This window comes from Protopterus annectens, chromosome 7.part1, assembly GCF_019279795.1.
Source record: "Protopterus annectens isolate FY-2018-M chromosome 7.part1, PAN1.0, whole genome shotgun sequence".
Lineage (NCBI taxonomy): Eukaryota > Metazoa > Chordata > Ceratodontiformes > Protopteridae > Protopterus > Protopterus annectens.
In genome coordinates this window covers 148,478,198-148,494,692 of record NC_056740.1, presented here as the reverse complement: position 1 = coordinate 148,494,692, position 16,495 = coordinate 148,478,198, and the positions used below count along the sequence as shown (strand labels likewise).

The 16,495-nt window shown below is 45.2% G+C and overlaps 1 protein-coding gene across 1 annotated transcript in view; it reads right to left on the bottom strand.

Moving 5' to 3' along the window:
* Positions 1-16,495, bottom strand: part of LOC122807560 (sodium- and chloride-dependent taurine transporter-like) — a 1,880,476-nt gene that overhangs the window by 888,649 nt on the left and 975,332 nt on the right. Inside the window, exon 7 of the mRNA XM_044078473.1 lies at positions 1,280-1,292. Within this exon, the coding sequence (XP_043934408.1) occupies positions 1,280-1,292 (13 nt within the window). The remainder of the gene's footprint in view (positions 1-1,279; positions 1,293-16,495) is intronic.

The following is a 16,495-nucleotide window of genomic DNA, read 5'->3' as shown; positions in this document are numbered from 1 at the left end:
AAGCAGCTGCTGCACTTGGTATTGATGGGACTGGCAAACAGGTCGCAGCAAGGCTGACCCCATCTGCGGTAAATCTGCTCCGCAACCTGACTGTTCAGGGACCACTCGTGAGGCATCAGAATAGCTCTGCTCAACCTGTCGGCAATCACGTTGGACTTCCCCAGAATGTGCGTTGCTACAAGAAAATGTTGGGAAGACACTGCCCACTGCCACACTCTAATGGCCTCTCTGCAAAGGGAGTATGACTTGGGTCCTCCCTGTTTGTTCAAATACCATACCACCGACATATTGTCTGAGTGGATCGCAATTGTCCAGAGAGGAAGAAAGCTCTGAAGTGCTTGCAATGCTACTAGCACTGCTCTCATCTCCAAGATATTGATATGCAAATGTATCTCATGTTCCTGCCACATACCTTGGACCATCCTGCCGAGATAATACCCCCCCACCCAATCTGGGAGGCATCCGTGGTCACTGTGGCAACAGGAGGGGGTGGGACGAAGGGCTTTCCCGCACTGAGTTTGCTGGTGTGAAGCCACCAACGTAGATCTTGCTTGCACTTGTCTGTGATCATTATAAGATGAGAAAGCGGAAGATGTTGTACAGACCACTGGGTGAAGAGCAGCCACTGAAGGAGCCTCATGTGGAGCCTCGCAAGAGGAACCAGCATAATTGTTGCAGCCATCGTCCCTAACAATTTGAGAACCACTTTTGCCTTTACTTTTTTCAGAAGGAGCAACGCGTATACCTGTTGTTGCAAACCCTGAATCCTTTCTTGTGGTAAAAACGCCCTCATGAGCACGGTGTCTAACTCAGCACCTATAAAGGTGACATGCTGCGAGGGCAACACGGCAGACTTTTTTCCAGTTTACAGTGATACCCAATTGGTGACACAGCTTGATAGTGGCGTCTCTGGTCTGTAGTAGCAGATGCCCGGGGGTGGCAGAAAGGAGCCAGTCGTCCAGGTACGGAAACACTTGGAATCCCTGACGTCTTAAGTGAGCAGTCACCACTGCCATACAATTGGTGAACACCCTGGCGACTGTGGTGAGGCCAAATGGCAGGGCACGAAATTGAAAATGACTGACTCCCAGCCGGAAGCGTAGATGACTTCTGGATGCCCTGTCCATCTTTATATGGTAGTATTTTTATTTTATTTTATTTATTTTATTTTACATTTGTTGGCCGGGCTAGTCCAACTGGATACATGTCTATTTTCAGTGGAGGCCCGGGGAGAAAAGCTCCAAAACTAAAACATACTAAAATCTATACTAAAAGTAACACACAAAATACATCTAAAAACAGAAATACACTAAAAATATATAAACATATGATGCTAATGATTAGGAGATGGCATTAATATAGAGTAATACATCTTCAGTTTAACATAGTATACAAAGAGAAATGTAAGTACAGTATCTGGTAGGTTTTGTGCTTGGTAAGTAGTACTAAGTAGTGACTGAGACAGAAATTAAGAGTGAAGATTTGAGTATAGATTGGGTACTTAAAGATTTAAAGTAGAAAAGAAAAAAAATAGGTTATGTGGGTAGCAGATAGATTAGAGAATAACAGCTAGGCAGGGTTAGTACAAGAACATAACCAGTGGTTGGAGAAGAAAAGTTTTAGGTTAGTTTTAAATAGTGGGAGAGAGGTTAGGGTTGTAAGGTCTTGTGGTAGTTGATTCCATATTTTACCAACTGAGTTAGAGAATATGGAGTCACCTGCTGAGTTGTTAGATAAGGAAGTATGAATCAACATTTTGTTAGCAGAGCGTAGATTTCTCAAGTTGTTATAAGGTTTTATGAGGGAAGAGAGAATAGGGATATTATTTGGTTGGTATAGGGCTTTATGGGCGATTATAAGTTGGTTAAAACGTAATAGGTGAGGTAATTCAAGCCAGTCTAATTGCTTTAGGTTCAGACAGTGATGAGTCCTGTAAGGTGTATTTGTAGCAAATCTGGCGATGTTGTTATATGCTCTAGCTAGTTTGTTAAGATTATTTGTAGAAAGATTGTTAAATATTGAGGAAGCGTATAATAGGGTAGAAATTAAGTGGGTTCTAGCTATTGTAGTTCTGGCAACTGGTGTCAAGAAGGGTTTTATTCTATAAAGGGATCCAAGTTTTTTGTTAGTCAATTTTACTGTAGTGTTTATGTGAGTGTCAAACTTTAATTGATTGTCAAGTGTGATTCCTAGAAGTTTGGTGGTAGGGTCAGGAGAGATAACAGTATTGTTGTTTGATGTAAGTGTAAAATGAAGTGGGGGAGACAAATGAGAGGGTTTAAAGAGCAAAAGTTTAGTTTTTTTGGGGTTGAGGAGAAGACAGTGTTTGGAGAACCATTCTTCTATGGTGGTAAAGGCTTTTTGTGTGATAGAATGAAGTTCAGTTTGGGATGAGGCCGAACAGATGATAGTGGAGTCATCAGCATACTGAATACAGGTGGAGAGTGGAATAGAGAGATGAAGGTCATTTATAAAAATAGAAAACAAGAGTGGACCTAAAATAGAGCCTTGAGGAACACCTAGGGAGGTGGGAAGGAGATCAGAAAGATGGTTTTGCCAGAGAACTGCTTGTTTACGGTTTTCTAGGTATGATGTAAACCAGTTCATAGCAAGATTGTCCAGTGAGAGGGACTTAAGTTGGTGGAGGAGAAGTTGATGATTAACCATGTCGAACGCTTTAGATAGGTCTACAAAGAATGCTGAGGAAAGAATATTGTTATTACGATTATTGTTGATAGAGTTAGTAAAAGAAAGCAAGGCAGTGGTAGTACTGTGAAATGGCCGGAATCCATGTTGGCAGTTAGCAAGGAGATTATACTGAAGTAGGTGAGTTATTAATTGTTTGTGGATACATTTCTCCATAGTTTTAGCAAGTGGGGAGAGTAGAGCTATAGGACGATAGTTGGAGAACTCAGTAGAGTCACCACCTTTGTGAAGTGGGATGATGTGTGAGATTTTCCAAATAGATGGAATGGTGCCTTCTTTTATAGTTCTATTGATTAATATGGAGATTGGGAAGGCAATCGCTTTGGCTCCTATTTGGAGGTATTCTGCTGGTAATTTATCAGCTGAGGGGGTAGTAGGTTTTAATTTTTGAAGTAAGGAGGAGATATAGGAGGTGGGTATAGGTTCAAGGTGAAAAGGGGGGGGAATGGAGCTTGGGCTTGGCAAGTTGGAGGTATCAGGGTTTAGTTGATTTGCTAGATTTAATATAGTAGTAGTAAAGAAAGTATTAAAGGCATTTGCTGTTTGTATCGGACAATCAGGTTTGGAGTTGAGTGGATAAGGTGTGGCAACTTTGCCTGGGGAAAGTAGTGTGTTAATAGTAGACCAGAATTTTTTTGGTTGTTGAAGGGAAGATTGCTGGAGTTGGATATAAAAGTTCTTTTTATCTTGTAGGATGGCTTTTTTTGTTAAGTTTCTTTGTTGTCTAAAAGTTTGGTGATCGATAGTGTCTTTTGTGGTACGCCATTTGGCCCAAGATTTATTTCTATTATGGATTAGTTTCTTAGTTGAATTAGAGAGCCAAGGTGCTGGTTTGTTTTTCATTCTTATGGAACGCATTGGGGCATGATGGTCTAGGATTGCTAGGAAAGAGTTATTGAAGTAATTAACTGCTTCATTAATAGGGAGTGCTTTAAGGGGAGACCAATTGCATTGTTTAAGTTCGGTTAGGAACAATTCGTTGTTAAAATGTTTTTTGCTATGGGCAGTTCTGACTGGAGTGGGGATACTTAAACTTGTTTTATGTCTAATAATGTATATTAGAGAGTGGTCACTAAGGTCATCCGGGAGGGTTCCTGTTGTATAGTTTTGTGGTGGACAGTTTGTTAGAATCCAATCCAGGATGGTTTCTTTATTATTAAGTTTATTTGTTCTAGTTGGAGAGTTTATAGCTTGTGAGAAGCCATACAGGTTAATCAGGGTGGATGGATTGGTGTTGTTACATAAGTACCAGTCAATATTAAAGTCTCCTAGTAGTATTGTTTCCTGAGGGAGATTTGAGGAGAGCCAGTTTAATAAATCTTCTAATAGTGGTTGATTTTTACCTGGGGGGAGATAGGTGCAGATTATGTTAACTGATTTGTGTGAGTTAAGTTGGAGTTTAGTAATAATTATTTCTAAGTTGTTGTCTAAGGGTAGTTTATGATTTATTTTGTTGATTTGTAGTCCTGTTTTGTAGAGAATTGCTACCCCTCCACCTTTTTTATTTTTGCGGTCTTGTCTAAAGATAGAATAGCCTGGGGGAATAATTTCAGTATCTTTTATTGTGGGTTTGAGCCATGTTTCGATTAGGCAGAGGATGTCAAATTGCTGGATATCTAGAAGAGCATGAATTTGTGGAATTTTGTTGCATATACTACGTATGTTTAGATGGGCTATAGAGAGTGATTTGGAGGGTTTGGTTGGTGGTAAAGGGATTATATTAGGTTTGTTGCAGTTGGTGGGGGCTGGGTGATGGTTTGGGCCTGGGTTGGGGTGAATGTCACCATGTGTTAAGGAGTGGATTAGTATAAAGTTGTAATACTGGAGAGGTTTACAATGATGGTTGCATAATTTTCTAATATTTAGAATTGAGTATCTGATGGGAGTTAGGCGGTGATATTTGGCTTGAAAGTACCTGGGCTTGTAGATGGCATTAAAAAAGCTTATTGATGAAGGTGGAGAAGATGTTAGAGTTTGTTGGGAAGGGATAGTAAGAGTAGAGAAGAGGGGTTGTTCATAGGAGGTTAAGAGGTAGGTAGTGGTAAGAGTTGTCAGGAATGCGAGTACTAGTAACCATTGGTATTGGTTAGGCATGTTAGTAGAATGTAGTAGATATTAGAGGAGAAGGAGAGAAGTAGGTGTTGACTTTATGTAGGATAATACAGATAGTAGTGGGAGGAGATTTATACTTGAGGGGAGTAGAGGAATAAATATAGGGTGTGGCTGTTGTAGATTCTATGATTGGCTGTTGGTCAAAGGGGGTGGGAGTTTGAGGGTATAAGTTAAGAGGTACTGGGGGCGGGTGGGAATTGGGGGCAGGGTAGGGGAGCGGAGTGAGCCGAAGGAAACGGAGGGAAGACCTAAGAGAGTATATTGCTAAGGAAAACAATCTGTGGAGTGGAAGAAGGAGCAGGTAGGTAAGAGATGGAGTGCAAGTTTAGTTGTTAAATTCAGCTAATGTGTAGAGTTATAATATGTTAGTAAACTAGAGTGTGGTATGGGAAAGGTGAGGAGGAGAGGGTAAGAAGGAGCAGGTCAGGAAAGAGACTCTGTTTAAAAGACTAGTAAGTGAGGTATAAGGGAGGTTAGAAGAAAGTCTAAGAGGAGGCAATAGAGAGGTGTGGAAGCACCACCTTGTGGCCAGTTATTTAATTGCAATGACTGGTTCCTGAGCAAGGGGCTAAAAAGAAACAAAGGGAACAAGTAATAATGTTAAAGGAAAGAAAGGAATAGGAGTAGGTGAGAAGATATAAGTTGAGATTCAACACTAGTTGAAGAAAAGGGAAAAGGGGGTTATTGACTGCTGGCTGTTTTGGAGGGAAGCTAAACTAACCTTTGAGAGTCTATTTTAGTAAGCACAGACATACAAAACAGGACATACTTTCACTGTCTTATTGAGTAGTTATCTCAGGGAGCTGAAGGGTATGAGCTCAGTTGTAGAAATTCTGTGCTTCCAGGAGGGTAGTAGTCAGTTATATCGGTGCTTGAATGGACCAGATAACCAAGCTAGTATAGGATAGGAAAAGAGAAAGGTAGTGAGGCTTACAGTATAAATATTAGAGAGTTATTAGTAAGCATCCTTGTTGTCGATGGAGCACATCCACACTTCTTTTCCCAACAATGGGAGAATAGATTGCAATGTGACCATTCAGAACTTAGACTTCTTCATGTGGAGGTTCAAACGGCTGAGATCCAAGATGGGTCTCAGGTCCTCTGTTCTTTTCGGCACCAAAAAGAAACTGGAGTAAATCCCTAATCCGATCTGGTCTGAGGGGACATGCTGGATGGCTCCCTTTTCTAGCAGCTTCAGAACTTCTGAAGCTGTGGAATCCCTTTGATTGGGTGGAACATCTGGGATTCTTTTGATCGGTGGGGGAGGAGAACAGAAGGGAATGTGATATCCTCCAGAAATTATTTTTAATACCCACTGGTCCTGGGTGATATGCTGCCAGGCTTCTGGGTATAGTGAAATGCGACCCCCGACTGGCTCCGGAGACGCGCAGTCGGGCCTCCCATCAGGAGCGCTGGTAGGGAGAACCACGAAAGGAGTCGCGGTCTCCCTGGCTATGCGGGCCTCCTCTGCCTCTAGGGTGGCGTCAACCTGAGTTACCACCCCCTCCCCTGCCTCTGGACGTGGAATCACTTTGTGCATCATGAAAAAACCTCTGAGACTTCTTGAACCACATTTTCCCACTCTTCTGGCCCTTGGGATAAGGTCTAGAGGCATGGAAAAACAGACTCCCACGGCAGACAGAGGTTTTCCCTCTTGCTCGCACCTAGTGAGAGTGTCTTTCACCTTGGTTCTAAACAACGATGAACCATCCAACAGGGCGTTGGTGAATGTAGACTTGAAGGCCTCTGCGAAATTACAGAGGCGCATCCAGGAGTGCCTCCTGAGAGAAACTCTGGAACTCGCTGCCCTACTCGCTCCTTCGGCTGCGTAAGAGATCAGCCTCATGGAGGAATTAGCAATAGAATTTAGGGTAGACATCTGAGCGTTGACTTTCTGAGCCACTGCGTCAGAAACATTACCCTGCAGAGTATCTCCAAGCTCTTTCAGGAGATCTCTTAGGAGTCATGTAAAATGTGACAAATAATTCAGCGACTGGAGAGTAAAGGCCGCTGAAGAAAACATACGCTTCCCATACTGGTCCATGGTCCTAGACTCCTTGTTAGGGGGATGGACGGTAGATGAAGTGTCAGCCAGTTTCTTCTTGGTGGCCACTGCCACCACCATGGCATCTACTGGAACGCCCATCGTGAGAAACTCTTTGTCAGCGGGGGCGGACAGAAATTTGCTATGTCTCCTGGGGATGGGTTGCACAGTGTCAGGGGTTTCCCACACCATTTGACAAACCAGATCCAAGAGTTCGTCGAAGGGTGGAGAAACCCAGGAGGCGGAGGGTTGAGCCCCAAAGACCTTCAGGAACACCGACTCCTCCTTGAAGGGGGAATTAGAGAACCAGCCGCCTCTCTGCTTCAAGATCTCTAGGATATCAGCGAAAGAGATATCCTCAGAGGATGACTTGGGGGAACCCTCTGATTCCTCGAGGTCGGTGTCTGACGTGAGAGACTCTTCCTGGGAGTAGATGTGCTTCCTCTTGCACGTTCTTTTTCTGGGTGGCTCCTCAGGCAAAAACTCTGGGGGGGGCCCTCAGAAAGTTGGGGACCACTCATGGAGGTATCCTGAGGCCTTGGGTCTCCGCTGTCAAAGGATACGGGGCGATCAGAGACTGTATGATGCAGCTGAGGACCTGGCCAGCACGCTCTGCATGACCTTGAAAGCTGGTCCCCCCTGCTCCGAAGATCGACCAACAGAGGAAGCCCGCGGAGCAAAAGGGATAAGGTCTGAAGCCGAAGCAAGGGTCAGGCTCACCCGAGCCGAAGCACCGAGAGGGAGGCTAGGAGCCAAAGAGCATCCCAAGTCTCCCCCCTCGGGTCCAAACGACGATCCATGAGTCCTGGACCCCGTGGATGGAGCCGACGGAGTCGGAGCTGAGATCGGAGCCGAGAATTCAGGATGGGCTACCGGAGCCGACCTAGAAGCATCAGACGGCACTGACAACTCTGGCTCCGAAGGCTGATATTTGCTCGGAGGAGGATCTATCGAAGATGGATGGGTGACGGGCTCCGGGGCCGACTGGGCTGGTGCCAAAAGCAATTTAGCCAGCGCCGGTGATTGGAGCAGTCTCTACACCACTCTATCCACGTCCACATCAGAGAGAGTCCTGGAGGACCTAGAGGATAAGGTAGGAGATCTAGACCTCCTCTCAGAAGGAGACTTGCAAAGAGGAGAAACCGGTCTAAAAACTGGAGACCGGCTCCAAACTAGTATCTCCGTCACCGGCTCCGAGAGGCTGGGAGCCGATGTAGGTTCTGTCGATTCACCAAATTCTTTCTGCACCAAAGACAGTGGAGCCGAGGATGCCCCAGTAGACTTAGTAACTTTCTCCGCAGGCTCCGATAAGAAAGATGGAGTCGGAGAGCATTTTTTTGCTTTGGAGGTTTTGCCTCTTTTAGAGGGAAAGGACTAAGCACTAGAAGACCTTTCCAGATCTTCCTCAAAAGAGGGTTTTAGTAATCCTTTCAGAATTTGTTTGTTCTTCATTTCTTGAAGAACATGAGGGCTGAATGCGTGACAGAATGCACAAGATTCCTGAAGGTGGCTAGCCCACAAACAATAAATGCACACAGAGTGCCCATCAGTAATCGACATCTTATATCCACATTTACTACATTTCTTGAAGCCCGAAGGCTTATGTTCTTTTGTATCCTTGGACATGATCGGTAGGACACTAGACACAACACAACGGACAAACCCGACACCAGCAACAAAGCGCGGGAACTAGACACTAATTAAACTGCAGACACCACTCAAGGACCTCTAACTCAAATGGCCCAGACAGGAAACAAGGAAAGGACTAGGTCCTTTAACTTAAACGGCCCTAGCCCGGAGGGATAGAGTACCGAAAAAAAGAAATGAGCACAGAAGGGAAACAGATAACAAATGGAGGGAGGACTAGGTCCTATAACTGAAATGGGCCTAGCTCGTTGGAGATAGCTAACGGGATACCAAGACAAAGGCCATGAAAGGCCACACAAAATAGCTTTTGGAGTAACAAATTTGGTCAAAGAAGAAGAAAAGTTATACTTAGCCACAGCCAAGAGCGAGACCACGTCTGAGCTTTACGAGCGGCAAACGAGATCTGGGGAAAGGGAGCAGTGCAGCATGGGATACCTCTTAGCCCAGCCAATTGAAAGACTTCGAGCTAGAGTATGGCCAAGTCGGAGCCGAGGTTTGGCTCCGAACCCACGGGTAAGAATGTAGGCGACATTGGACTACATAACATCATCTTAAGTTACCTACTTTCACATCTAACTCCTCTAGTGCACACTGCAGTGTTTGGGATAAACCATTTTTTTTCATCTTAACTTTAACCATCCCTGTGATTAGCACTTGCTTTAAAACTGCTGGAAGGCACTAGGATGTCTTAAACTGATACAAGCACTAAACTCTCCTTTTTAATAAGGATAAATTAATTGTAGGCACTAAACAGCCTATAATTGCAAAGTACCTTGCTAAGGTAAGTGAAAGCAGCTCTTGTACTTTACAAAAAAAAAAAAAAAAACGCACCAAATCAGGCAAGTCCAAGGCTCAGCTTCCGATGATTTCTCCTGTCCACCTGGTGAATCTGGGCATAATGGGTCAATGCAGCAATTGCATCATGTACACAAACAACCCTCTCCTCCTACCACCCAACACTACAACCTGCGAAAGATGCCCTTACATAGCCAAACTGGAAGCAAGGCTCTCTCCACCCAAGATTATGCTAGACAGTCAAGAGGAGAAGGTTAACACCTGCACTACACCTCAAGCAACACATAACCCTTCTAAACCCACACCACCAACACATAGCAACACTAAACCCACATATGTGGAGGCCCTTAACATTAACCTGCCCAAACAACAAGGACCTCCGAAGCTGAAATGCAAAAAAAACCAATCACAACCAAAGTGTCACATAGCTCACAACACCAGTGTGCCACCCAACAACAGCCCCTAAAGCAAGACAACGTACCCAACACTTTAGTCATAGGTGACTCTATAGTCAGGCACACTGATATCCCACTCACCAGGATGAACGATGAGAAAATTACAGTCAGCTCCCTGTCGGGTGCCAGGATCCACTACATAACGCATGCACTCAAGTCACTCCACAACAAGTAGAAATATGACTCTGTCATTGTCCATGTTGGAGTGAATGACTTGAGACATAACCTTCCTAGACTACATGAAAAGAGACATGGAAGAGCTCTCAGATCATTTGGCCCAGGCAGGTATGACCCTAGCCCTGAGTAGCATTATTCCTTCGCCCAGAATGATACCACAGTATATGGACAAAATGATTGACTTCAACAATTGGCTAAGCCTCTGGTGTCATTCAAAAAGGATCCAGTATCTGTCTGCCTGAGACGACATGATTGACAGACCGTGCTGCTTTGCCAAAGATGGTCTGCACCTGTCGCCCTTGGGATTCAGGTTACTGGCTAAGACTCTTGCCACCCCTATAGTGCCTTTTTTAGGCAAAGTTCAAAGGACAAAACCACCACCGTAACAGGTACAAGCATGCAAAATCTGAAAGTAATGTTACTCAATGCTAGAAGTCTAAACCTCAAAATGCACTCTCTCAAGGCACTCCTAAAAATAGAGAACATCGATATCTGTGCAGTAACTGAGACCTGGTTCAAGGCTCCAGACAGCACCCCTACAATACCAGGCTAGAACTCTTACCACACTTTTCGGCCACCAAACCAGGACCGAAACACTAAAGGTGGAGGAGTGTCCATATTCACCAAAGATATTCACAACACCAGGCTAGTTTCCTAACACAATGCGTCTGAAATTCTCCAGGTGCAACTAACACTAGGTAAGACTGCAATCCAAATTGTAGCTTGCTGCAGATCCCCCACCATGCCCCAAGATTCTCACTACACATTTCTAAACATATTGGAAAATATTAAGATACAACCAAACACCCTAATACTGGGTGATTATAACTACCCTGCCACTAACTGGGAAAACTACTCGTATACCAACACCTTTGCCCAACGGTTCTTGGAATTCATAAATTCCAGCGCCTGGATCAACTAATCCTTAGTCCCACCAGGGGCTGCAATATCCTAGACCTGGTCATCACCAACATGGGAAATCGATGCTCCACACCTATGGTCACCCCCTCGTTGGTCAGATCTGACCATAAGCGAATCATCTTTGACATCCACATCCCAACCCCACCCCCCAGTAAGGAACCCACAGTAAAAAAAACTTCTCCAAAGCCAACTTCATGCTACTCAAATCAGAAGTGACAAACTTCATGACACCCATGCACACGGGAACTGAAAGTTTGACTGTTAAATCCTACACTAAGGCACTGTACGAGCATATCCACTCGTCCATGAATCACGCCATCCCACATAGAACCAAGATGCTCTCCTCCAAAAAAAGGAAGCCAATCTGGTGGTCCCTTACCATAAACAAACTTTACAACAAAAAGGAAGAAACTGTTGCAGAAAAGAGGAAAATCCCAGGATGCAATAAACTCCCTTACCAACCTCAGTAAGAAGCTGAGATCCCTCATAAAATCATCCAAAGCTAGTTATGAAAATAAAATTGCCAAAGATTCCAAAGACAATCACAAGACATTATATAGTTATGTCAAGACTCTAAATGGCAATGCTCAGATCTGCTCTGAGCGGCAACAGAATGGCATTAAATATACTGATCCCAAGGATATTGCCAATATCCTGGCAGATCGATTCAGTGCAAACTTCACTCCCCTCGCACTCCCTAAAGGGCACATCTCAATACCGAAAGACTGCCAAATTCCAGTAATAACGGTCAAATGGGTAAAAAACGCACTCTCCAAAGCTAAGAATACAGCATCCATGGGACCAGACGACATCCCAGACTGTGTACTACATGAACTACAAAATGAACTGGCACCTCACCTAAGTGTCATGTTTAATCATAACCTCACTTCAGGCTTCATGCCCACTTAGTGGTGCACAGCTACAGTTATCCTACTCCACAAGGGGGGATCCACCTTGAATCCTGGGAACTACTGCCCCATCAGTCTGACGAGTCTGATTTTCAAGGCCATGGAACGTATTATCATGGAACTTAGAAACTAAGAAATTGGCAACATTCAAACACTGGACCGCACACAGTTTGGGTTCGTGAAGGGCCGATCTTGCCTCTTGAACCTGAGTGACTTCTTCGAATCAGTCTCCAGAGGCGTGGACAAGGGTAAGGTGGTCCACACAGCCTATCTGGACCTCGCCAAGGCCTTCGACACCATCCCCCACTATGGAATCATAGATAAACTTACTAAGCTGGGCAGTAATCTCTACGTCACTCGATGGGTTGCCAACTGGCTTACTGACAGAACCCATACTGTAAAAGTAGCCGATCCAGCTCCAGACAAGTGACAAGTGGAGTACCTCAGGGTTCAGTCCTGGGACCGCTCTTGTTTGGCATCTACTTCTCTGAAGTACAGGCCAACACTAAGGGACTCTGGCTGACAAAGTTCACAGATGACTGCAAACTGGGAGCCATTACTTAATCCACAAATGATGTGGATATTCTACAAAGGGGCCTTACAGAAACATATGCTTGGTGCCAGAGTCATGAACTCAAACTCAATGCCAAGAAATAAAAAGTTATGTTCTTACCATAACGTTCCATGTTAGTTGTCTTCTTCTCGCCTTCTTTCTTGCTGGATGGGTTCGGAGCCGATCTTCGGCTTCGACTCGTATAGCTCGAGAGCTATTTTTACCGGCTCGAGGCAGCCCTATAACCCACAATACCATGCGCTAACTCCCCAGATCTCGTTTGGAAGCTAAAACATAGTATAAATATAATGTCATGATCCTCATTTGCAAGTACGGGCTAGTAACACTAAGGATACAGGGAAACCGTAACATGTTGTATCTCCAGAAATGGAAGGACTCAGAAACATCAAGTCTATCCAGGCTAGGGGGCAAGAGGGAGGGACGCAAGAAAGAAGGCGAGAAGAAGACAACTAGCATGGAACGTTATGGTAAGAACATAACTTCTTAATGTTAAGTTGTCATTCTTGCCTTCATTCTTCCTGGATGGGACAGCGTCCCTAGCATCTCAGTCCTGGGTGGCTCAATGGAACAGACTCCTGAGTACAGTGGAACCAAAGTCAGCTCTATTTCTGGAGGCTATATCAAGTTTGTAATGGGCAATAAAGGTATGTTTGGAAGCCCATACAGCTGCTGCACATATGGCATCTAGTGGTAACCTTGCTTGAAATAACGTTGAAGTTTTATAGTGCCCTGGTTGAATGAGCCTTAGGCCTAGACAGAAGTTGCCTGTGTCTCAACTCATAGACAAAGGTAATAATAGATGTCAACCATCTGGAAAGAGTAACCTTCGATACCAGAAGCCCTTTCTTTCCTGCAGCATAAGAGAGAAAGAGCTGGTCTGACTTTCTGAGTTGTTTTGTCCTGTCTAGATAATACCGTAATTGGCGATGAACATCTAATGAATGTAATTTCTGTTCAGCCCTGTTGGTATAGTCTGGGAAGAAGACAGGCAAGTCAATGGAGTGGTTTAGATTTGCTTCCGAGGACACTTTCGGTAGGAAGGAAGGGTTTGTTCTGAGAGTTACCCTGTCTTTGTGAAAGACCAAATAGGGACGGACAGACAAGGCTTGAAGTTCCGATACCCTTCTGGCAGATGTTATAGCTACTAAAAATAGAGTTTTCCAAGAAAAAAGCTTGAGGGAGCAAGAAGCTGTAGGTTCAAAAGGAGGAAGAATCAATGAGGTCAGAACTAAATTCAAATCCCATTGTGGGGGCGGATCCTTAACTGGAGGTCTAAGCAAAAAGATGCCCTTGAGAAAGGCTTTACAGAGTTTGTGGGACATAATATTTGCTTCTGAGAGCCCCACATGAAAATTAGCAATGGCCGCTAATTGTACCCTGATAGTGGCTGACGATGACCCTGAATGAAAGAGTTCCGCCAGAAAGTCTAGAACCTTATGAATGGGTGCATGGAAAGGATCTAAGGATCTAGCTTGTGCCCAAAGTGAAAAACGCTTCCATTTACTCGCATACGTCTTCCTAGTATTGGACTTATGGGAAGCCAGAATGATATCACGAACAGGAGGAAAAATAAGGGGAAGCCTGGCTATGGCTGGAAGTGGAGCAACCAAGCTGTGAGGTTGAGGGAATGAAGAGACTGATGCAGCTTGCCCATGAGATGGGTCAACAGATCCGGAAAGGGGTTCCAGATGCCAAGGCTGTTCCAGTAGGTAACTGTGCAGGAACGGAAACCATACTTGTCGAGGCCGAAACGGAGCAATGAGGATCATTTTGGATCTCAATGCGGTTGCTTTCTGAATTAATTGCGGGATCAATGGTAAGGGAGGAAAGGCATATAGACGACCCCGGGGCCAATCGTGAACAAGAGCGTTTCTGGGGGGATTGCCTGGTAGAAGAAAGAGTGTGAAGAAGTCGAGGCACTTGCTGTTTTGAAGAGTTGCGAAAAGATTGCAGCAAGGCTGGCCCCACTTCTGAAATATTCTGTCTGCTACCGCTTGATTTATAGACCACTCGTGAGGCATGAGGATAGTTCTGCTCAATCTGTCCACTATGACATTGGACTTCCCGGGGATGTGCGTTGCTATCAGAAACCGTTGAGAAGAAATTGCCCATTGCCAAAGTCTGAGTGCTTCTCGACAAAGGGGGTAGGACTTTGCTCCACCCTGCTTGTTTATGTACCATACCACAGACATATTGTCCGTTTTAATTGCTATTGTCCCTGTGGGAAGAGAGCTCTGAAGGGCTTGCAACGTTAAAAGCACCGCTCTCATCTCCAGGACATTTATGTGCAGGTGGCGTTCTAATTGTTGCCATGTGCCCTGGACCGTAATGCCCAGATAATGACCCCCCCCCCACCCAATCAGGGAGGCATCCATTGTCACCGTGGCAACTGGGGGGGGGAGAGAACAAAGGGTCTGCCCTGAAAAAGTTGAGGGAAAACCATCCACCAGAAGAGATGATTCTTGCATGATGGGGTTATCAAGATGTTGTGAGTCATTGGGAGCTGTTGAAAGGACCACTGAGAAAACAGCATCCACTGGAGGAGCCTCATGTGGAAGCGGGCTAATAGGAGTAGAAGAATCGCCGCTGCCATGAGGCCTAATGCTTTCAATACTAGCTTGACTTGAACTCTGTTGGGGTGAAACAGGGACTGAACATTCCGCCTTATGTCTGTCACTTTCTGAGGTGGTAATGTTGCAGACATTTCTGTGGTGTTTAATACAGCGCCTATAAAGTTTATACATTGACAAGGCGACAAGGAGGATTTTGCAAAATTTATAGAAATACCTAGATTGTTGCAAAGTTGAATAGTGTAATCCCTGGCCATTATAAGATGCTGCTTGGTGGTAGCGGAAATGAGCTAGTCGTCTAGATATGGAAACACCTGGAATCCTTTTTGTCTCAGGTGAGCCATGACCACTGCCAAGCATTTGGTGAACACTCGTGGGGCTGTGGTGAGACCAAAGGGCAGGGTTCTGAATTGATAATGACTGGCTCCCAGCCAGAAGCGGAGAAACCTCCTGGAGCGCCTGTGTATCTTTATATGATAGTACGCGTCCTGGAGGTCTAATGAGCACATCCAGTTGTCTCTGCCCAAAAAGGCTAGAATGGACTGCAGTGTTACCATCTGAAATTTTGTCTTTCGTACAGAGTTGTTCAATCTGCTGCGGTCCAAAATGGGTCTCCAGTCTTTTTTGGTACCAAAAAGAATCTGGAGTAGATTCCAGATCCTAGCTGATCTGCTGGGACTGCCTGGATGACTCTTTTTTCTAACAGCTTTTTTATTTCTACCTGTGCCTGACCCCTTTGTGCGGGTGGTACGTCTGGTAGGGGTCTTGGCGGTTGTACTGGAGGGGAAGTGAAGGGAATTTTGTAACCCTCGGATATGATCATCTGTACCCATGTGTCTTGGGAGAGGGATTGCCAGGCTTCTGGGTACAGGGATAATCTTCCCCCGACTGCCTCCGAAGGCGGACAGTTGGGCAGCTTCTCAGGGATGCTGAAAGGGTTGGTCAGGGAAAGATTCCCTGGAACCCTGGTTCTGTGGACCCCCTCTGCCCCTTGGGCGGCGTCTGTTATTATTCCCTCCTCTGCCTCTGGGGGGAAATTCACCACGTGCGGTAGGCGCGACTCCCTGTGGTTTGCGGAACCACATCTTTCCACCCCTCTGTCCCTTAGGATAAGGTCTAGAAGGTGTGGAAAAATGGACTCCCACGGCAGAGAGAGTCTTACCATCTTGCTCGCATCTGGTGAGGGTATTCTTCACCTGAGGTCCAAACAATTCTGAACCATCAAAGGGAGTGTTGGTGAAGGACGCCTTGATGGAATCGGCAAAGTTACAGAGTCGCATCCAAACGTGACATCTCAACGCAACACCTGTGCCTGCGGCCCTACTCGCTCCATCGGCTGCATAGGAGATAAGCCACATGGAGGAGTTAACAATGGAGTTCAGGGTAGCCAGCTGGGAGTTCATCTTGTCCTGATACCTTGCAGCAGAAGGATCCTGTACAGTTTCACCCAGTTCTTTGAGCAAGTCTCTCTGAAGGCGGGTGAAATGACATAAATAGTTCAGCGACCGCATAGTAAAGGTCGCTGAAGCAAATGTCCGCTTGCCGTACCTGTCCATGGTCCTGGACTCTTTGTTAGGAGGATGAAC